The sequence below is a fragment of the Mobula birostris genome, chromosome 4, assembly GCF_030028105.1.
Source record: "Mobula birostris isolate sMobBir1 chromosome 4, sMobBir1.hap1, whole genome shotgun sequence".
NCBI classification, from domain to species: Eukaryota; Metazoa; Chordata; class Chondrichthyes; order Myliobatiformes; family Myliobatidae; genus Mobula; species Mobula birostris.
Window position 1 is genome coordinate 37734073 of NC_092373.1, and position 23723 is coordinate 37757795.

At 38.5% G+C, this 23723-nt stretch overlaps 1 protein-coding gene across 1 annotated transcript in view; it reads left to right on the top strand.

The window, feature by feature from the left end:
• Window positions 1-23723, top strand: part of psmd1 (proteasome 26S subunit, non-ATPase 1) — a 115452-nt gene that overhangs the window by 11719 nt on the left and 80010 nt on the right. Inside the window, exons 2-11 of the mRNA XM_072255186.1 lie at window positions 6607-6650; window positions 7368-7441; window positions 7760-7929; window positions 9207-9412; window positions 10187-10330; window positions 11462-11688; window positions 16082-16148; window positions 17401-17538; window positions 17619-17707; window positions 23436-23514. Coding sequence (XP_072111287.1) covers window positions 6607-6650; window positions 7368-7441; window positions 7760-7929; window positions 9207-9412; window positions 10187-10330; window positions 11462-11688; window positions 16082-16148; window positions 17401-17538; window positions 17619-17707; window positions 23436-23514 — 1238 coding nt within the window. The remainder of the gene's footprint in view (window positions 1-6606; window positions 6651-7367; window positions 7442-7759; window positions 7930-9206; window positions 9413-10186; window positions 10331-11461; window positions 11689-16081; window positions 16149-17400; window positions 17539-17618; window positions 17708-23435; window positions 23515-23723) is intronic.

The window sequence follows — 23723 nt, forward strand, 5'->3', positions numbered from 1 at the left end:
AGAAAAAGCATTTGATAGATTAGAATGGGATTTTTTATTTAAAGTACTAGAAAAATATGGGTTAGGAACATCTTTTATAAATTGGATTAAAACTTTAAATTCTAACCCTAAAGCTAAAGTAGTGACAAACTCTCAAATTTCAACACCATTCCAGTTAAAAAGGTCAACTAGACAAGGTTGTCCACTATCACCTGCTTTATTTGTATTGGCGATAGAGCCATTAGCAGAACTAATTAGAATTGATCCAGATATTATGGGTTTTAGAGTTAATCAGGAGGAATATAAAATTAATCTTTTTGCCGATGATGTTTTGATCTATTTAACAAACCCACAACATTCGTTACATAAATTATCTTCTAGATTGGATGAATATGGGAAGGTATCAGGTTACAAAATAAATTGGGATAAAAGTGAAATTTTACCTCTTACTAAAGGAGACTATAGTCAATGTCGATTAGTAACCCAATTTAGATGGCTGGTAAATGGTATAAAGTATTTAGGTATAAGACTTGATAATGATGTAAAGAATTTATATAAATTTAATTATTTACCACTATTGAAAAAAATTCAAGAAGATCTTGACAAATGGATGATATTACCAATAACATTAGGTAGAGTCAATGTTGTAAAAATGAATATATTTCCTAGATTACAGTATTTGTTTCAAATATTACCAATACAATTGCCACAGAAATTTTTTCAAGAGTTAAATAAATGTGTGAGAAAATTTCTTTGGAAAGGTAAAATGTCAAGAATATCATTGGAAAAATTGACATGTAAATTTGGGTTAGGAGGGTTACAACTTCCAAACTTTAAAAACTACTATAAAGCAAATCAACTTAGATTAATTGCATCTTTCTTCAATGATCGAAAACCAGCATGGATTAAAATAGAACTAGACAAGATAGGAGAAAATAGACCTGAAGATTTCATATATAAATGGGAATCTAAATCGATACGGGAAAAGAAAGAATCTCCTATATTAACACATTTGATTGATCTATGGAATAAGATAAATGTTGATAATGAAACACAGAAATCTCTATTAGCAAGGAGACCTTTGTTCCAAAACAGACTTATTCCTTTTACAATGGACAATCAACTTTTATATAATTGGTACCAAAAAGGGATTAAATTTATAGGAGATTGTTTTGAACGAGGTATATTGATGTCATTTGAACAATTAAAGGATAAATATAAAATATCTAATAATACTTTCTTTTGTTACTTTCAATTAAGGGCTTACTTAAAAGGTAAGCTGGGTTAAACAATTTTTTTGCCAGAACCTAATGAAATTGAAATTTTAATTCAAAAAGGGAAAATTAAAAAATTTATTTCTTGTATGTATAATTTGATTCAAGAACAGACAATTAAACAAGGAACCCATAAGTCAAAGCAAAAATGGGAAACAGATCTGAATATTAATATTGATGAAACAAATTGGTCAAGACTTTGTCTTGACAGTATGACAAATACAATAAATGTTCGACTTAGATTAGTACAATATAATTTTTTACACCAATTATATATTACACCGCAAAAAATAAATAGATTAAATTCAAATCTATCTGATAAATGTTTTCGGTGTAATCAAGAAATTGGTACTTTTTTACATTCTACTTGGTCTTGTTTTAAAATTCAACCCTTTTGGATAAATTTAAGAATCTTATTGGAACAAATTACTGGAACTCAACTTCCACATAACCCTGTATTATTTCTATTAGGTGATATTGAAGGGATAAAACCGAAACTTGAATAAATATCAGAAAGAATTTATAAAAATTGCATTGGCAGTAGCTAAGAAGACTATAGCAGTTACTTGGAAATCTGATTCGTATTTAAGTATGGATCGTTGGAATAATGAAATGGCTAGTTCTATTCCACTCGAAAAAATTACTTATAATTTAAGAGATAAATATGTAACATTTTTGAATATTTGGCGCCCTTATTTACAAAAGATAGGATGGCATATTTAAGTGCTCCGATAAAGACTTTGGTCACTTGGGGAAAGTAACGAATAATTATACCAAATTTATTTTGAATCCCATGGAGCTTGTGGAAACCTTCCAATACCCAGGCGGTTCTTTTTTTTTCTTTTTCTTTCTTTTTAGGTAGGACTATATATGGGGGGGGGGAGATTCTATCTTTTCATGTATTCCTTTTGAAAATTCAATAAAAATTATATTACAAAAAAAAAGTATAATATAGTTCAAATTGTTCAAAGATGAAATGATCACAAGGAAGTAAACCGAGAAACAATGTAAGTGATTGAAGCTTTTGAAGATGCAGGTAATGTAGCAGAGAGGAGAAATTTAGTGTGTGTGTTTATCTGAATCTATGTGCCTGTGATGCTGTTGCAAGTTTTTCATTGTAACTCACTACTTGAGCATATGACACTAAACTTGGCATGAAAAGTTGTGTGAACAAAAACAATGCAGACTAATTCAAATTTTGCTTAGATATGTGGATGTTAGTATATTAAATGGATAATAAGTAAAAGATTGGAGTGTGAACGATTCTAAAGAAACATGAGTGTGCTATCCAATCTTTTGAGCATGTTCTCTTCTGATGTTGGATGATTGCTGATCTGTTCCTCAAATCTGTTTTTCTATTTTTGATCCACAGTACTTAATACCTAGTCTTTGCAAACAAATCTTATATCAGTCTTTTCAGTCAGAAAATTAACCTATCCTTTAAGTGGAGTGATACCTTTTAAATGATTTTGATTTTGAAGATTTTTGATTTTGTTCCTAAATATTTAAGGTCCAGTTATTTGTACTTGATTTATTGTTTTGAATTCTTCAATAAAAATAGTTTTCTATAATTAAAAACAAATCTTTACTGACATTTTAACATCTATTAGCTCATCCCTGATCCTTCTAGTATCAAGTGAATACTGACCAATTTTCTGACTGTTCCTTGAAACATAAACCATTAAGCCTGAATATTGAAGTGTTCCCTCGAGAAAAGTTCATCTACCTTATCTTTCTTTCTCAAGAACAGTTTATCTACAGTATCTTAGTTATTGTCACACTGAGGGATAATGTTAATCTCATTTTCTACTTTTTTCCCTGTCCTTGGTTACCACAAACCCATCAACTCCCCTTTGATTCTTTTACCAACCAATATAACATCATGACCTTTAGGTTTAAGAGAAAATTGGAGCAGTCAGCAGAAACCCGTGTAGTCATGGGGAGACTTGCTTGGAACCATAAGCGATGGTCTTCATACCTCTCTGTAGTGTATTAGCAACACACTTTTTAACAAATCTTTTGTGTGTGTTTATATCACATTGTTTTTTTCTCCCCCTCTACTTGATCAACCTGTCAATCTTACATCGATGTTGTGATAGTTTATCCCCTTGACAGCCCTGGTGTCACTCTATTAGAGATACTTCTTTAGTCCAATGCATCCTTCCACAGCCTCTCTACAACTTAAAATTGCTTTCTCTTATTCCCAAATCCGATGAAGCGTCTTCAACCTGAAGTGTTCCTTTCAATTGCTTCTTGATATGTTGCGCATTTCTACCTTTTTTTTTGCTTTGAAGGTTTTAGTTTGAGGGTTTAAACTAATTTGCAAGGGGGATGGGACCCAAAGTGATAGAGCAGTGGAAGAAGTGCATGGAGTAAAGCCAGATCTAACATATAAAGAGGCTTTGAGGAAAGAGAAGCAGAATAAAGGGTGTAAAGGTAGTAAGGTAGAAGTGTGTGTACTTCAAGGCAAGAAGCATCAGGAACAAAGGTGATGAACTGAGAGCTTGGAATTATGATGTAGTGGCCATTACAGAGACTTGGCTGGCACCAGAGCAGGAATGGATTCTCAATATTCCTGGATTTCAGTGCTTTAAAAGGGATAGAGAGGGGTGGCATTACTGGTCAGGGATACTATTACAGCTACAGGAAGGGTGGGTAATGTAGCAGGATCCTCTTTTGAGTCAGTATGGGTGGAAGTCAGGAACAGGAAGGGAGCAGTTACTCTATTGGTGGTATTCTATAGGCCCCCTGGTAGCAGCAGAGATACAGAGGAGCAGATTGGGAGGCAGATTTTGGAAAGGTGCAAAAATAACAGGGTTGTTATCATGGGTGACTTTAACTTCCCTAATATTGATTGGCGCCTGATTAGATGGGTCAGAGTTTGTTAAGTGTGTCCAGGATGGATTCCTGTCACAGTATGTTGACAGGCCAACTATGGGGAATGCCATACTAGATCTAGTATTAGGTAACGAACCAAGTCAGGTCACAGATCTCTCAGTGGGTGAGCATCTGGGGGACAGTGACCACTGCTCCCTGGCCTTTAGCATTATCATGGAAAAGGATAGAATCAGAGAGGACAGGAAGATTTTTAATTGGGGAAGGGCAAATTATGAGGCTATAAGGCTAGAACTTGTGGGTGTAAATTGGGATAATGTTTTTGCAGGGAAATGTACTATGGACATGTGGTCGATGTTTGGGAATCTCTTGCAGGATGTTAGGGATAAATTTGTCCTGGTGAGGAAGATAAAGAATGGTAGGGCGAAGGAACCATGGGTGACAAGTGAGGTGGAAAATCTAGTCAGGTGGAAGAAGGCAGCATACATGAGGTTCAGGAAGCAAGGATCAGATGGGTCTGTTGAGGAATATAGGGTAGCAAGAAAGAGCTTAAGAAGGGGCTGAGGAGAGCAAGAAAGGGGCATGAGAAGGCCTTGGCGAGTAGGGTGAAGGAAAACCCCAAGGCATTCTTCTATTATGTGAAGAACAAAAGGATGACAGGAGTGAAGGTAGGATCGATGAGAGATAAAGGTGGGAAGATGTGCCTGGAGGCTGTGGAAGTGGGTGAGGTCCTCAATGAATACTTCTCTTCGGTATTCACCAATGAGAGGGAACTTGATCATGGTGAAGATAATATGAGTGAGGTTGATGTACTGGAGCATGTTGATATTAAGGGAGAGGAGGTGTTGGAGTTATTAAAATACGTTAGGATGGATGAGTCCCTGGGACCTGACGGAATATTCCCCAGGGTGCTCCAGGAGGCGAGGGAAGAGATTGCTGAGCCTCTGGCTAGGATCCTTATGTCCTCGTTGTCCACAGGAATGGCACCAGAGGATTGGAGGGAGGCGAATGTTGTCCCCTTGTTCTAAAAAGGTAGTAGGGATAGTCCGGGTAATTATAGACCAGTGAGCATTACGTCTGTGGTGGGAAAGCTCTTGGAAAAGATTCTTAGAGATAGGATCTCTGGGCATTTAGAGAATAATGGTCTGATCAGGGACAGTCAGCATGGCTTTGTGAAGGGCTGATCGTGTCTAACAAGCCTGATAGAGTTCTTTGAGGAGGTGACCAGGCATATAGATGAGGGTAGTGCAGTGGACGTGATCTATATGGATTTTAGTAAGGCATTTAACAAGGTTCCACACGATAGGCTTATTCAGAAAGTCAGAAGGCATGGGATCCAGGGAAGTTTAGCCAAGTGGATTCAGAATTGGTTTGCCCGCATAAAGCAGTGGGTCGTGGTGGAGGGAGTACATTTGTATTAGAGGGTTGTGACTAGTGGTGTCCCACAAGGATCTGTTCTGGGACCTCTACTTTTCGTGATTTTTATTAGCGCAAGTTTGCAGAAAACACAAAGGTTAGTGGTGTTGTGGATAGTGTAGAGGATTGTGAAAGATTGCAGAGAGACATTGATAGGATGCAGAAGTGGGCTGAGAAGTAGCAGATGGAGTTCAACCCGGAGAAGTGTGAGGTGGTACACTTTGGAAGGACAAACTCCAAGGCAGAGTACAAAGTAAATGGCAGGATACTTGGTAGTGTGGAGGTGCAGAGGGATCTCGGGGTACATGTCCACCGGTCCCTGAAAGTTGCCTCACAGGTAGATAGGGTAGTTAAGAAAGCTTATGGGGTATTAGCTTTCGTAAGACGAGGGATAGAGTTTAAGAGTCGTGATGTAATGGAGCAGCTCTATAAAACTCTGGTTAGGCTACACATGGAGTACTGTGTCCAGATCTGGTTGCCTCACTATAGGAAGGATGTGGAAGCATTGGAAAGGGTACAGAGGAGATTTACCAGGATGCTGCCTGGTTTAGAAAGTATGCATTATGATCAGAGACTAAGGGAGCTAGGGATTTACTCTTTGGAGAGAAGGAGGATGAGAGGAGACATGATAGAGGTGTACAAGATAATAAGAGGAATAGATAGAGTGGATAACCAGTGCCTCGTCCCCAGGGCACCACTGCTCAATACAAGAGGACGTGGCTTTAAGGTAAAGGGTGGGATGTTCAAGGGGGATATTAGAGGAAGGTTTTTTACTCAGAGAGTGGTTGGTGCGTGGAATGCACTGCCTGAGTCAGTGGTGGAGGCAGATAGACTCATGAATTTTAAAAGACTGTTAGACAGGTATATGGAGGAAATTAAGGGGGGTTATATGGGAGGCAGGGTTTAAGGGTTGGCACAACATTGTGGGCCGAAGGGCCTGTACTGTGCTGTACTATTCTATGTTCTGTTTCCAGAATCTGTCTTTGATCTATCATTTTCTACCTCGATAATTGTTGAACAACGCTGTCCTTGTTTTTAATGATTAGCTGGAGTTAACTAGTATATTTTATACTAATGTTCCCTCCATAATTGTGTTTTATAGCTGGAATCATTTCACTTCTGGATGAAAAAGAGCCACAGCTCAAGGTAAGTGCTTCATCTGCAGAGAAACAATTTGCAAAAGTTGAAGAATTTTCTTTGTTTGGGAAACATTTTATGGAGTATTTTGACTAAAGCTCCAATATTTTTAAATGTCATCTGATTTTGCAAATAATTTCAGTGTGAAATGAATGTGAATATCTTGGGAATGAAACCTCTGTTACTCGAATCACAACACTGTCAAAGCAACTAACCTGATTTCTAAATGTTAAATTTAGGGCAGCATTATGACTGTAATTATCAATGCAGCTAGTCAGGTAGGATCTATAGATGATAATGAGCAGTCAGATCTTTCAGCTGAGACCATTCATCAGGATGCGATCCATTGGGACCTCATCTTGATGAATGATCTTGGGCCCAAAACATTGACTGTTCATTTTCCTCCATGGATGCCTGGCATGCTGAGTTTTTCCAGCTATTTTTTTTTATTGTGTTGGTCCAGATTTTTAGCACCTGCAGTCCCCCTTGTGTCCCTAGATTGTCGTTACGATGTTTCAGCTTTTGTGTCTCTTCATTACCATGAATATTGAGGAGTTTTATTTGTTACTGCTTTGGTGTCATTCTGAGGTATAAGAGTTTTCAAGGTGTGAATGAGAAAGACCTGCAGCTTCTTTTGTGCTCTCATCTAAAGAAAGAGCATACAATCCACACTGTTTGGATATCAAAATATATTCTGTGCCTTTATTTTTTTTCACTGTGTTCCAGGAGTTTGCTCTGCACAAGCTGAACTCTGTTGTCAATGACTTCTGGGCTGAAATTTCAGAATCCGTGGTTAAAATGTAAGGCATTTGTTTTTTGAATATTTTTCCTAGCAAATACCTCTCTGACTTGTTATGGTAATTAAAATTGATAGACTTATTAATGTAATTCACCAGTGGAGCTTTTGTACTTAAGGTCATTTGTATTTCTGTACCTTGTTTCTGTATGCTTATACATAATTTCTTGTGGTTTGATCGTTATAGAATGGTATGGTATCTTTGTATTCCATTATTCACAAATAAATGAAGATTAATGATACTGATTTGCGTTACCCATACCTAGGCAAAATTTATAATCAACGTCTAAATATTTGTCTTAAACATTGTGCTAATTTTTAGTGAGGAACTATATGAAGATGAGACATTCAGGAGTCGGGAATTTGCTGCTTTGGTGGCATCTAAAGTTTTTTATCATCTTGGAGCCTTTGAAGAATCATTGAATTATGCACTTGGAGCTGGGGACCTCTTCAATGTCAATGATGAATCAGAATATGTGGAAACTATTATAGGTTAGCAATATTCTAATTTCTATTCCTTGAATGTGAATTTTGTGATGCATGTTATACACTGATAATGTGGCACTAAAGGAACATAGTGGATCTTTGAGCTCATGTATCACCTGTTGATGTTTTAATATTTTGTGGAAATTTAATTTTGAAGAGTATAAAATTACTTCTATACTCTGATGAATAAACTGTTCTCAGACTTCCAGTCAGGTACAAGTATCAATTATAACCGACATTTCGATGACATCTTCATAATAGACGGCGGTGTTTGTCATGGAAATGTTGCTTATAATCAATACCTGTATCTGACTAGAAGCCCAAGAAGAGTTTGTTTGTCTTGTATGCAGGAAAAGCACTAGGTCCTTTTTCAAATTGCTGTCTGATTTCTAATCTTGCAACTCTCATTTTTTGGACTTGGATAAATTTTCTGATTTCTAATGATAAAACTGTCATAGTGCAATCAAGAAGAGAACTTTAGGATTTCCATCAAGTGGCAGTGCAGGAATGCTGATATATTTCCAAATCAAGATGGTGTGTGATTTGGAGGAGAAATTGCAGAGGATGATGTTCCCATGTGCCCACTGCTCTTTTTGTTGCTGACAGAGGCTGTGGTTTAGTGAACTGTACTCCGAGTGCTTTATAGAAGTACAGTTCAGATAGAATAAATTTGTAACCATGTCATACTGTTGGTGGAGGTACTGAAGACTTAGTTAAGTGGATGCCGATTAAATGGATTGCTTTGTTTTGGATTGCATCAAGCTTCTTGAATGCTTTTCTTGGCATGTGGAGACTATTCTATCATATTCCAGACTTGTGGCTTGTAGATGGTGGAAAGGCTTTGGGATATCAAGTACAATGTTAGACTAATAAAACTGGAGTATTTCTATTTGGAGCTTACTTACTAGATTGAGGGGATTTGATGGAGGTGTACAAACAAATGACAGTTTTAGATGGAAGGAATAGAATGAATCTGTTCCCAATAGCAGATATTTCAGAGTTAAGCTGTGGGGCAAAAGGTGCAGGGGTACATGAGGAATAACTCGTTGCAGCTCAGCATGGTTTTAAACTGAAATTCACTGGTTGTACAAATGACAGAAATGATCAGCCAATGCCTCCAAAAGGTAATTATTTTAGCATGATAGCTATGGAATCGTTTCAGTACACATACAAGGAAAGATTTAGAACTCCAGTGCCTTGAGGCAACGCAATGAGTAGTCGTAACTTTGTTCATATGAAAAAGGTTTACAATAGTTTAAATGTTTGTATTTTTTTTGTTGTAGCTAAATGTATTGATCATTATACAAAACTTCGAGTTGAAAATAGAGAAATACCCAATGGTGAGGAGAAACCTATTGACCCTCGATTGGAAGGTATTGTTAATAAGATGTTCCAACGGTGTTTTGATGACCACAAATACAAACAAGCTATTGGCATTGCTTTGGAGACTAGGAGGCTTGATGTCTTTGAAAAAGTGATTCTCGAATCTGTAAGTATTTCTATTGTTAATGTTTATGAAAGTTCTGCATTTTTTTTCCTTCCCCCACTTCTTTTATTGTTTTAGTAGTTAATACTGCCGTTTTAGTAAATCTACAATGTGGAAATTTCAAAATAGTGTCACTGAAGAGACGAAGCTATATTGTCCTGTGGTTAATTTGTATTTAGTTTCAAGTTCCAGGTAACTGTCATAAAACATGTACACAGCTAAATAATATATTGTTCCTCTGGAGCAAAGATGCAAAACACAGCTCATACAGTTATGATCCAGCACGTATAGTCACAAAATAATATTAGTACAAGTCCCTGAGCAGAATGGCCTGAATGACAGGTTGACATAAAGTACAAAATGTATGTTTATGTAAAACAGTATGATGTCACTGGCACTATTGTAACAAAGCAAGCAGTGGTATAACTGTGAAACAGCCGCAATGAAAAGTGACCAGAGCGCAGGTTGAGAGTGTGTCAGTGAGTTGCAGAGTGGTAGGGATGGATGGACGCTGGGTGCAGAGCATTCAGACAGGGTGCATATGTGTGCTGGGTGGCAACAGGGTGTTAAGAAGTCTAACAGGTTGGGAGGAGAAGCTGTAATCCAGCCTGGCTGATCCGGTTCTGATGCTGCAGTACCTTTTGCTCTTAGCTGCAAATGACAGGATGCCTTTTGGTAAGAATGTCTGTTCATTTAGTGAAGTCCATTAGATATAATATACCAACAAAACAATGTTTGCAGAATGGTGCCATATTTAACTCTTCTGTTCTTTCACAGAACGATATCTCTGGGATGCTTGCGTACAGTGTAAAAGTGTGCATGTCACTGATGCAGAATAAGCAATTCAGGAATGAAGTCCTTCGTGTTCTGGTCAAGCTGTATATGAATCTGGAAAAACCAGATTTTATTAATGTGTGTCAGGTAATACCATTTTCAAGTGCTAACCACAAACCCAAGTTAAGGATTTTCAGTAGTGCTTCCATGGGAACATTTCTATCTGAAGCCAATGTATATAAATTCATAAAAAGCAGAAAATGCTGAAAGTACTCTGCAGGTCAAGCAGCATCTGTTTTAAGCACTGAAAAGTTGACTCTATTTTTTCTCTCTCTGCATATGACCTGTTGAGTATCTCTTGAATTTTCTGTTTCCATTTTAGGTTTTGTTCATCAGTTTTTGTTTCTAGGCAACTTATTGTTCTTACAAAATTGTTAAAACAAATATCAGTTGCACTCCACTACCTCCCCATTCCTATTTATCTTGGGCTGTGAATAAATGCCAGAAATTAGTTGATTTTGTACCTAACCCGCTCATCTGGCATTTCCCGTAAGCATTTTTTGCAGGCGAGCAGTTATTACATCTTTTGAAGGCAATTTAGAAATAGTTACTGTATCTCTCCTGGTCTCCCCTGTACTGACTCCCAGGAATTTATTATTGCTTCAGCTGTGGAAAGCAAAAATATAATTAATTGAATCGGAATATTAAGGGTTTGAAAGAGAAGTGATGGAGAGATGTTTTAATATAAGATGTTGTGCAGTTCCCATAAAAAATCTTGTGACTCTTTGACTATCACCCTATTAATAACGGAGTTCTACTGGAGTAAATCCCTATTTCAGTGTTTTAAGATTTGAAATTGCAAATAATTCATTAAGAAAGCACAGCTATTTGAGCACATGAAGGTTTAGAGTATCTATGTTAGCTGGTGGTTAGGCTGAACTATGATTCTAAGATATTTTCCTGCTTGCTGTACATTATTGTGTGGTTTTTAGCAAATATTCATTGCAGATAAGATTCATAGTCGCAAATTTGCAAATACGGTGGATGTAAATTTGTAAAAGACATTTTTAATATCATTTAGGAGAAGAATTGTTTAATAAAAACACTTGATTTTATCATAACTGAGATCTTGAATAAATTGATTGATCTTCCCATAAAACTAGTATTAAGTCTGCTTTAAATACCAGTAGATGGCAGAATTGGGCTGCCTTGCTGCAGAAATATCTTGGGCAGTTGCAGAGGGGATTTGCTCTAACTTCTGAAATTTCATTTTTACAGTGTCTCATTTTCCTGGATGACCCCCAAGCAGTTAGTGATATCCTTGAAAAACTTGTGAAGGACGACAACTTGCTGATGGCCTATCAAATCTGTTTTGACTTGTATGAGAGTGCCAGCCAACAATTCTTGTCAAGTGTCATCCAGAACCTTAAGACTGTAGGCACTCCTATTGCTGTTGTACCAGGTTCTACTAATACTGGTACTGTACCAATTACGGAGAAAGAAAGGTAAAAGCGCAGTATTTTCTTGTAGCAGAACTTGTTGAGTGATATGCAGTGATTGTTATTTTTAAGAATATTGAGATGCTGATACCATGACAATCCCTCCTGAACTTCCTTTGACTTCACAAGTGTAGTACTGCCATTTTCTGTACTAAATGGCAGTTGCTTGCAGCATTTTCAAATCTGAGTGTACTTTAGGGAACTGTTTAAATTATATTATGTCAAATAGTTCTTTTAACTGCACACTGACAAAGTAGCAACACAACATTTAACTTTTTGGGATGTTTTCATACATTACTTATGAGACCGATGATTTTAGATATGAACGTGACGGCAAGAAACTGCTGTGGGAATAGCTACTCAGTGGTGAGTGGCATTTGAAATGATGATATGTTAAATTTGTACACTGTGAAAAGGACAGTTAGTGAGATATAAAGAGTATAGGTTGTTCCACTCTTTCAGGGTTACTGAACTGCAGTGTAATTTTGTATAATAGTCTGCCTTTTTATTACACAGGTAAGCAATGGCAGGAATTTCTGTGGGCTGTTTGGAAGGCACAGGATAGATACGTCCCAAAGACGAAGAAGTATTCTAAAGAGCAGATGAGGCAGCTGTGGTTGAAAAGGAAAAGAGAGGGTGTATAATGTAGCAAAAATTAGTGAGAAGTTAGAGGATTAAGAAGCAGAAGACAACTAATACAAAAGAGGCTGGAGGAACTTGGCAGGTCAGGCAACATCTTTGGAAATGAATAAACAGTTAATGTTTTGGGTTGAGACCCCTCTTCAGGACTGGAAAGGAAGGGGAATATGCCAGGGTGAAAAGGTTGAGGGGAATGGAAGGAGGATAGCTAGGAAGTGATATGTGAAGTTAGGTGGGTAGGAAAGATAAAGGGCTGGAGAGGAAGGAGGTGACAGGCAGGTGAGAAGAGGTAAGATGCCAGAGTGGGGAATAGAAGAAGAGGGGAGGGGGAGAGATTCTTTTATTTTTTACCAGAAGGAGAAATTGATATTCATGCCATCAGGTTGAAGGCTACCCAGACGGACTATAAGGTGTTGCTTCTCCACCCTGAGGGTGGCCTCATCTTGATGCAAGAAGAGGCCATGGGTAACATGTCGGAACGGGAGTGGGAATGAGAATTAAGCTGTTTGGCCACCAGGAAGTTCCACTTTGCTGGATGGTGCAGAGGTGCTCAACAAACTGGTCCCCTAAATAACAACGGGGCTCACCAGTGTAGAGGAGGCCATATCAGGAACATCGGACACAATAGACAACCCCGGCAGATTCACAGGTGAAGTGTTGTTTCATATGGAAGGACTGTTTGGTGCCCTGAATGCAGGTGAGGGAGGAGGTGAGTAGTGTAGGTGTAGCACTTTCGGGAATAAGTGCTGGGAGAAAGATTAGTGGGGAGGGATGAGTGGACAAGGGAATCACGGAGGCAGCGATCCCGGAAAGTGGTTGGGGGAAGGACATAAAGATATGTGTGGTGGTAGGATCCGTTTGGGGATGGTGGAAGTTACAGAGGATGATGTGTTGGATGCAGAGGCTCATGGGGTGGTGGGTGAGGATAAGAGGAACTCTATCGCCATTAAAGCCGGTGGGAAGATTGGGTGAGCACAGATGTTCGGGAAATAAAGGAAATGCAGGTGAGGGGAGCATCAATAGTGGAGGAAGGGATTAGCATTTTTACAGGAGATACGGTGGGAAGGGCTGTAGTCAAGATAACCGTGGGAATCAGTAGGTTTATAAAAGATGTCGGACAACAGTTTGTCTCCAGAGATGGAGACAGAGATTGAGAAAGGGGAGGGAGGTGTCAGAAATGGACCAAGTGAAGTTAAGGGCAGAGTGGAAGTTAGAGGCAAAGTTGATGAAATTTTGAGCTCAGCATTGTTGCATGAAGCAGCACCAATCATCAGTGTAGCAAGGGAAGAGTTGGGGAGCATTACTGGGGAAGGCTTGAAACGTAGACTGCTCTTTGTAGGCAAAGAAGAAGCAGGCATAGCTTGGGCCCAAATGGGTGCCCATGGATACCCCCTGAGTGGGAGGAGCTGAAGGAAAAATTGCTGACGATGGGGACTAGTTCTGCCAGACTGAGGAAGGGTGGTGGTGAAGGGGAACTTAAAAAGCCATAAGGTGAGTTAGCCAATATCATAAAAAGGATACTAGAAGCATTTTTCCAGATGTGCTGTATAAAAAGTAAAAGGGAGGTGCGAGTCAATATCAGACCACTGGATAAGGATGCTGGACAGGTAGTAATGGGGGACAAAGAAATAGTGGATGTGTTTTATGTCAGTTTTCACTTGTATGCCAGAAATTCAAGAGTATCGGGCAGTAATGAATGTAGTTGCTATTACTGAGGAGAAGGCGCTTTGAAACTGAAAGGTGTAAAGAGAGGTAAGTCACCTGGACCAGATGGATACACCCCAGGGTTCTGAAAGGGGTAGCTGAAGAGATTTTGGAGGCATTAATAGATCTGCCAAGAATCACTAGATTCTGGAATGGTTTCAGAAGATTAGAAAATTGCAAGTATCACTCCACTCTGAGAAGGAGGGAGATAGACAGAAGAAAGGAAATTGTAGGTCATTTAGCCTGACTTCAGTGGTTGGGAAGATAGTAGAGTCCATTTTTAAGGACAAGTTTTTGGGGTACTTGGAGGTGGATGATACAGCATGGTTTCCTTAAGGGGAAATCTTGCCTAACAGATCTGTTGGAATTCTTTGAGGAAATAACAGGCAGGATGGTAAAAGGAGAGTCAGTGGATGTTGTTTACTTGGATTTTCAGAAGGCCTTTGACAAAGTGTCGTACATGAGGCTGCTTAACAAGGTAAGTACCCATGGTATTACAGGAATGATACTAGTAAGGATAGACAACTGGCTGACTGGCAGGAGGCAAAGTGTGGGGATCAAGGGCCTTTTCTGGTTGACTGCTGGTGAATAATGATGTTCCACAAGGATTGTTATTGGGCTGTTTTTCACATTATATGTCAACAACTTGGATGATGGAATTGATCACTTCGTGGCCAAGTTTGTAGACTACAAAAATAGGCAGAGGGTGGGTAGTGTTGAGGAAGGAGAGAGTTTGCGGAAGGACTTGTTTGAGAGAATGGGCAAAGAAGTGACAGATGGAATATAGTGTAGAGAAGTGTATGGCCTTGTACTTTGATAGAAGGAATAAAGATGTAGACTATTTTCTAAATGGGAGAAATTTCAAAAATCAGGTGCAAAAAGACTTGGGAGTCTTTGTGCAAAATTCCATAAAGGTTAATTTGTGGGTTAAGTCAGTGGTAAGGAAGACAAATGTATGCATTCATTTTGAGATGACTAGAATATAAGAGCAAGGGTATGATGCTGAGGCTTTATAAGGCATTGGTCAGATGGCAGCTTAGAGTATTGTGGCAGTTTTGGGTCACTTGCATATGAAAAGATGTGCTGGCATTGAAGAGGGTCCAGAGGAAGTTCATGAGAATGATTCGGGGAATGGAAGGGTTAACATATGAGGGGCATTTGATGGCTGTAGGTCTGTACTCATTGAAACCTATGGAATATTGAAAGGCCAAGACAGAGTAGATGCGGAGAGAATGTTTTCTATAGAGCCAGAGGGCAAAACTTCAGAATACAAGGATATCCCTTTAGAACAGAGATGAGGGGAAATTTCTTTGGCCAAAGGGTGGTGAATCTCTGGAATTCATTGCCGCAGATGGCTGTGGAGGACAAGTCTTTGGATGTATTTAAAGTGGAAGTTGATAGGTTCTTTATTAGTAAGGGTGTCAGAGGTTTCTGTGAGAAAACAGAGGAGTGGGGTTCAGAGGGATAATCTATCAACCACAATAGAATGACAGAGCAGATTTGATAGGCTGAGTGGCTTAATTGTGTTCCTGTGTCTTGTGGTTTAATTCACTGTTGTCCCTGACATGTGTAATGGTAAACTCTATAAGATGATATCACTGGAATATGTAATTGAAAAGCCTTTTTTTAATACATTTTCTGAATATATTCTCACAAATGGGAAGGGATCAGATTTGATTTGTTTCATACCACTGTTGCATGTTGTGGAAGCAGATGTAGTTTTAACCAGTACTCTTAAACTTGAGTGTAAATTGGTTACCTTTTAGAATTGCTCTTTTTGTTATGTACTCCTATAGAAGTATAATTGCAATTCATCAATATTTGAATGTAATGTAACATTAAAGTGAAAACTTGTATGGGTATTCTTTGATGTGGAACAACTTATTTTCACTTTAATTCCACATAGAAAATGAAATTAATGTAATCCAAAGGAAATACCTGAGATGTTAACTCAAGATAATTGGTTTTAAAGATGGATTGTAAGCATAAATTAAGTCAGAAGTATTAAATAAGTCAGTTGATTTTGTATCATTAATACTTTGAATTTTATCTCTAGTGAATCCATGGAGACAGACGAAAAGTTGGGAAGTTCTCCAACAGCATCCGTGAAAACCACAGAATTGGTGAGGAGACGAGAGTATTTTGTTGTATTCCTTACACTGCTCCTACTTTCCTATACTCCCCTCCGTACCTTTCCACTTCTTCCATATCCCTCTCCATGCTCTTCCACTTCTCCTTGCTTGGATGAAACACATACACTTTTTCATTATATTTTCTTTTGGCCATTTTGGGATCTATGGTTTCTCCCAGAAAGATATATGAGGATGTTTGCGTTGTCTAATTGGCTGGTGACCAAAAGTAACTCTGAATCCTTGACTTTGTTTTTTGTTCCCAATGTGAAGAGTGCTGTTTGAAGTAATTTTGATCTTTTTTAAGAGGATTTTTTTCCGTATATTTTTTAAAAATTGGGTATTGGAATATTGTTAGAACTAAGACTCTGGAAACTGGTAGGCACAGATCCACTTCCTTTAATCTTAGCTACAAATGGAATTTGATTAGGGAATTCAAGGTACTTGTCATTAATAAAGTCTTTTATTTTAGTCATGACTGCAGTCCAGTAGATTTGTTATGTTATTTAATCTCTACTTTCAATCAATATGTCCACTATTGTGGAAGAAATTGAAGGAAACCAATAATTTCCTTACAAGAGCTAACTGTGAAGTTAATGTATAATATCTTGACGTTTCATGATTGCTTGGAACTTTGCATGGTTCAAATAACCTTATTTACTGAATTTGGAAAAAAGCTGTAAAAAAAATTTTTGTCTAATACGAGGGTTCCAGCAGGTGGAATTTTAATCTGCATATTTGGATTTCTAATGGAACTTGTGTGGTATTGCAACAGCTTCAATTGCCTTCATTTTTATCAGCCCAGGGGTACAAAGAATAATCTTGACACTTTTTAATTAGAGTGGCAGAATTCTTTGATTGGGGAGTATCTTGGTCAGTAATTTAGGGAGGAGTTTAAGTTTGAAACAGTTGCCAATTTATCTTGCTCTACTACTCCAGCATAGAGAGAGTGGAGATAACTTGATCTTTTGAGGCGTTAAAAACATCTGAACTTGGAGTCAAATGGCCTGTTCTGTGCTATAACTTTTTTTTTGGGGGGGTGTGAAATGGGTAAATGAGTGCCTGGAGGCTCTACTGTGAGTGTAACCTTGATAATTACATTACTTTTTAATTCTAAAATATTTTTTTCTGGAGAATAAATTACAGTTCTTTAATAATCCACATGAATAGTGAATGTGTAATTTGTGAAATTCAAGTACATATATATTGCTTTATATTTGCAAAATATTTGTGTTTTACTTTTCAGACTTCGGAGTCCAAAGCCTTGCATGATCAGAACACAAAAATGATAAAAATATTAAGTGGTGAAATGTCTATTGAATTACATTTGCAGTTTTTAATTCTAAATAACAACACAGACCTTATGATATTAAAAAACACAAAGGTAAGTCATTGTCTAAGTTTAATTTTAGAATTTTATAAGTTATTTCTAATGTGACTCAATAAAATGTTTCTCTTTGTCAGGATGCAGTCCGAAACTCAGTTTGTCATACAGCAACGGTGATAGCTAATTCTTTTATGTATTGTGGAACAACAAGTGACAAGTTTCTCAGGTAAATGTATGTTTTCTTTAATTTGTGAAGTAAAATTAAAGCAAAATTGTTTTTTATAATAATGGCAATATAGAGTGAGGCCTCTGTGTTAAAATGATGGACCATTCTGTTAAAAGTTAGTAGGGAGAATGGAACCTAAGGTTTGACACCCAGGAACTTGAAACTGTTCACCCGTTCCACTTCTGATCCTTCAAAGAGGACTGGCGTGTGTTCTCTTGACTTCCCCTTCCTGAAGTCCATGATCAATTCCTTGGTCTTACTGACGTTGAGTGCCAGGTTGTTGCTGCGACACCACTCAACCAGCTGATCTATTTTACTCTTGTATGCCTCCATATCACCATCTGAAATTCTGCCAACAGTGGTTGTGTCATTGGCAAATTTATAGATGGCATTTGAGCTGTGCTTAGTCACACAATTATGGGTGTAGAGAGAGTAGAGTACGCATCTTTGAGGAGCGCTGGTGTTGGAGGAGATATTATTTCCAACCTGCACTGACTGGTCTCCCAGTGAGGAAGTCAAATACTCAGTTGCAGAGGGAAGTACTGAGGCCCACATTTTGAAGCTGGTTAATTAGAACTGAGTATAATTGTGTTGAACGCTGAGTTGTAGTCAATAAGCAGCAACCTTACATAGGTATTGCAATTGTCCAGGTGATTCGAGGCCGAGTGGAGGGCCAGTGAGATTGCATCTATTGTGTAGACCTATTGTGATGATAGGCTAATTACAGCAGGTTCTGCTCCTTGGTTTGGCAGGAGTTGATTACAGTCATTCAAATGAGCTTAATGAAATTGCATCTCATGTCATTCAGTAACCGCAAACAAATATCCTGAGTTATAGTGATAGACCACTGCCCTTCAATACAATACATCCACGTTGAGAGGTGGAGACGTATTTGAATCAGATGCTCAGACAGGTCCTTGGCTTAGTAGGCTCCCTGGATCCTGCAGACATAGGTGAACAGCAGAGAGTCGGGTTTAGAGTTGAAACATGCCTATGCCTTCCATAGTGCTTCTCTTGAGCTCCAAGACTTCTGTTGAATAAAGCTGCAGGCAGCTCCTTTTAATGAATCTTGGGAATTGTTGGTAGGGCTGTAGTTGATAAAGGTTGAGCACCACTTATCTAAAACGCTTGGATCCAGTAGCGTTTCGGATTTTGGAATATCAGCATCTATATAATGAGATGCCATGGGGATGAGACCCAAGTTTAAATGTACAATCCATGTACACTGCATATACAGTACAGCATATACATATGCTCTGAAGGTAGTTTTATATAATATTTTTAATATTTTTGTGGATCAAACAATAATGTGTACATTGAGCCATCAGAAATGTAAGCTATCCCTACCACGGCCACCCAGGTGGACGATCAGTGGTGATTTGGCATTGCTATCATTCCTAGTTCTGAATTTATGTGCTACCAGTAAGCAGTCTCAGTCTTAACTATGTTCATCATACGTATGTATTGATGTAGCCATTCAGTGTGCTAGATTTTCATCAGCAACGATGATCTTGGCAAATTCGTCAATGAATTTCTCCACTGCTTCATGACCAGAAATCTTTTAAAATTGAATGCCCTGCCTTAAATTTCTTCAAACAGCTTGCTGAATATTCACAATTAACTTCAATTTTCAATTTGGCATGATAGATCTTTGCTTGTTTATGTTCATTCTGCTGGTGAATCCATTCTTTCCACTCATGATGGAATTTCCACTTCATTTTTCACTTTATGCAGTATTTTTCAATTTTTCATTAACTATTATTCATTGCATATATGAGGTAATTTCTCAGAAGTGACTGTGGTGTGCAAAGACCTGGGAACCCTCCTAGCACCGTGGAATTTTCCATTTGTGACATCATGTCTGTGCTCAAAAATTTAAATTTCAGAGGTTGTTAAATTTTGGAATTTCGGTTAAGGGGTGTTCATAATGTGCGAATGTACTAATAATGTGGCAAGTAGCCGGATGAGACTGAAGCTGATTTTGAGAGCCAGATTAGTTATGTTTGTGTGATACATATTTAAATAATAATTGTGTATTGATTCTTAATTTATTATTTTTGTTAGTCTTCCTGAAGCTTAGTGAAACATGAGTGGAGTTTCATAAGCTATCGCTGGCAATCTGGTAATCGCACCATGAAAGGCTCTGCTTTTTTTCTGGGCCTAGTTTGCCACCTTGGGGACAATGTACTCAGAAACCTGCTACAAGTAAGAGCAGGCAACCTTGGGCATTTTGGTCGCCTGAAATTCTGGGTTATTGTTGTTGCAAAATTCTTAATATACTGTAGGGTGGAGAAGCATGCTGGGATAGAGGGCAATTTTTATGATATTACTTGTGTCTTAGAATAGCACAACACAGAAACAGGCTATCTATACCCCTCATAATTTTGTATACCTCTATCAAATCTCCCCTCAATCTTCTATGTTCTAGGGAATAAAGTTGTAACCTATTCAGCCTTTCCCTGCAAATTAGGTCCTCAAGTCCTGGCAACATTCTTGTAAATTTTCTCCGCACTCTTTCAATCTTATTTACATCTTTCCTGTAGGTAGGTGACCAAAACTGGACGCAGTACTACAAATTAGGCCTCAAAATAGCATCCCAACTCCTGTACTCAGTACATTAATTTATGAAGGCCAATGTGCCGAAAATTTTCTTTAGCATTTTCTCTTTGTGTGATGCCACTTTCAAGGAATTCTGTATCTTTATTCCCAGATCCCTCTGTTCTGCTGGACTCCTCAGTGCTCTATGCTCACTGTGTAAGACCTACCCTGGTTGGTCTTCCCAAAGTGCAACACTTTATACTTGTCTCCATTAAATTCCATCTGCCATTTTTCAACTTTTCTTCCAGCTGGTCTAGATCCCGCTGCAAGCTTTGATGGTCTTCCTCGCTATCCACTACCCTCAGTCTTGGTGTCATGCGCAAATTTGGTGATCCAGTTTACAGCATTATCCAGATCATTGATAGAGATGACAAACAGCAACAGACCCAGCACTGGTTCCTGTGGCACATCACCAGACACAGGCTTCCAGTCAGAGAGGCAACCATCTACAATCACGCTCTGGCTGCTTCTGCAAAGCCAGTGTCTAATCCAGTTTACTACCTCATCCTGAATGCAAAAAACCTCCCATGAGGGACGTTGTCAGACAGCTTGCTGAGGTCCATGTAGATAACATCCTCTGCCTTGTCGTCTTCAACTTTCGGTGTAACTTCCTCGAATAACTTAAAGATTGGTTAGACACGACTTGCCACGCAGAAAGCCATGTTAGCTATCCCTAATCAATCCATGTCTATCCAAATACTTGTATATTCAGTCCCTTGAAATACCTTCCAATAGCTTTCACACTACTGACGTCAAGCTCACTGGCCTATAATTTCCTGACTTATTATTATTGCCTTTCTTAAATAATAGAGCAACGTTAGCTATCCTCCGGCACCTCACCCTGGGCTAAGGATGCTTTAATAGCTCTGCTAGGACCCCTACAATTTCTCCATTATCCTCCCACAGGGAGCACCTTGTCAGGGCCTGGGGATTTATCCATCCAAATTTCCTCAAGACACCAAACATGTCCTCTGTGATCTGTGTAGGGTCCATGATCTTGCTGCTGCATTGCTTCACATCTATAGAATCTGTGTCTGTCTCATGAGTAAATGCAGATGCAAAAAATCCATTTAAGATCTCCCCCACTTTCTTTGTCTCCATGCATAGATTGTCACACTGATCTTCCAGAGAACCAATTTTGTCCCTTGCTATCTTTTTGCTCTTAATAGATCTGTAGAAGCCCTTGGGATTCTCCTTCAACTTTTCTGCTAGAGCAATCTCATGTGTTCTTTTGCTCTCTTGATTTCCTCGTTAAGTGTTCTCTTGCATTTATAATACTCCAAGTACCTCATTTGTTCCTTCCTGCCTATATCTGCTATGCCCCTTATTTTTCCTAACCAGGATCTCAATATCGCTCGATAACCAAAGTTCCATAAACCTGTTACCCTTGTCTTTTATTCTGACAGGAGCATACAAACTTTGTGTTCTTGAAATACCATTTTTGAATGCCTCCCAATGACTATGCACACCTTTGCCAGAAAACAACCTATCCTAATCCTCACTTGCTAGATCCTTTCTCATAACATCAAATTGACCTTTCTCCAGTTCCAGGACCAGACCTATCCTTTTCCAAATTACCTTGAAACTGATGGCATTATGATTACTACATACAAAGTGAACCCCGACACAAACTTCTTTCACCTGCCCTGTCTCATTCCTTAATAGGAGATCTAGTATCACACTCCCTATTTAGGACTTGGAGTAAAGAAAGTCCTGAACACATTTGACACACTTTCCCATCCAGCCTTTTTACAGTGTGGGAGTTCCAGCCAATATGTGGAAAGTCAAAATTACTTGTATCACAATCTTATGTTTCTTGCAACAGTCTGTGATCTTTGCAAATTTGCTCCTCTAAATCCTTCTGATTAATGGGTGGTCTATAATTTATATTAATGTGTCATATCTTTCTTACTCAGTTCTACCCAGAAAGCCTTACTAGACAAGTTCTTCAGTCTGCTGTGATATTTTCCTTGACTAGTCATGCTATCCCTCCCCCTTTATTCTTTCCCAGTGTATGATGTCCAGAACAATGGAACCCTGGAACACTGAGCTAGCAGTCCTGCCCTTCCTTCAACCAAGTCTCACTAATGGCTATAATGTCATGATTCCACATGCTGATCCGTGCCCTGAGCCCATCCACCTTTTCAACAATACTCCTTGCTTTGAAATATATGCAACTCAGAACATAAGTCCCACCACGCTTAACCTTTTGATTCCTGACCTTGTGTGTAGGCTTAACAACAACTTTCTTCACAACCACTTCTCTTCCTGCTAGGATATTAGTCTCCCTCCAGTTCAGGTGCAAACCGTCCCTTATGTACAAGACACATCTTACCCGGAAGAGAGGCCAGTGATCCAAGAATCTGAAGTCCTCCCTCCTGCACCAACCCTTAGCTACGTGTTAAACTGTGTGTACTTCCTATTTCTGGCCTCACTAGCATATGGCACAGGTAACAATCCTGAGATTACAACCTGGGGGTCCTGTCTTTTAACTGATCACCTAACTCCCTGAACTCACTTTGTAGGACCTCATCACGCATGTACCCATGTCACTGGTACCAGTGTGGACCACGACCCTCTGGCTGCTCACCCTCCCACTGTGGACTCGATCCAAGATGTCCCTGACCCCGGCACCTGGGAGGCAATAAACCATCTTGGAATCTTGTTCTTGTTTTTGTTCACCGCACCTCCTTTCTGTTCCCCAAGCAACGAATCCTCAATTACTATAGCTCTTCTCTTCTCCCTCTTCCCTTCTTGTTTTGCAAGAAATTTTAGTGATTTTTTTCAATATAGTCTATTCCAGATTGTGGAAAATCTTCATAAGGGTTCTTATTCCATATTGTCAAGTTGGAATTTTGCCAAATCTTCTGTTTTGCTTTTAATTTTAATTTGTCTGTAATAAACTATGGCTTCAGATAAAGTGACAGTTGAGTTTAACTGGTGGGTTGTTTAAACTATACAGGCTGTAACTGATAGTTTTCTGATTCTTAATTTATAGAATTGGAGCATCTTGCATGTGGTAATGTTGATACCACAGTCAATCTTTGCATCTGTAGATTAGAAAATAATAAATAAAAAATGCAGAGTTGATGATAATAGGAAGGTTGACATTTGAAATTTGTTTTTTTAGAGAGAATCTTGAGTGGTTGGCAAGAGCCACCAACTGGGCTAAGTTTACAGCAACAGCCAGTCTTGGAGTCATTCATAAGGTAATGACTTGTATTCTGAAAGTATAGTGTGCTTTTGTTGAACCAGTCTACTTAATTTTCTTTTTCATTCATATTATAGTATTTCTGTATTTTACAGAAAATTCACTATATAATGTTTATAGAGGTCTTTTTGTAACATTCTTTCATGCTTCAGGATTTATTTTTTATTTGTTTAGTTCTGGCCAAATTGAAATTAGTAGAATTAAATG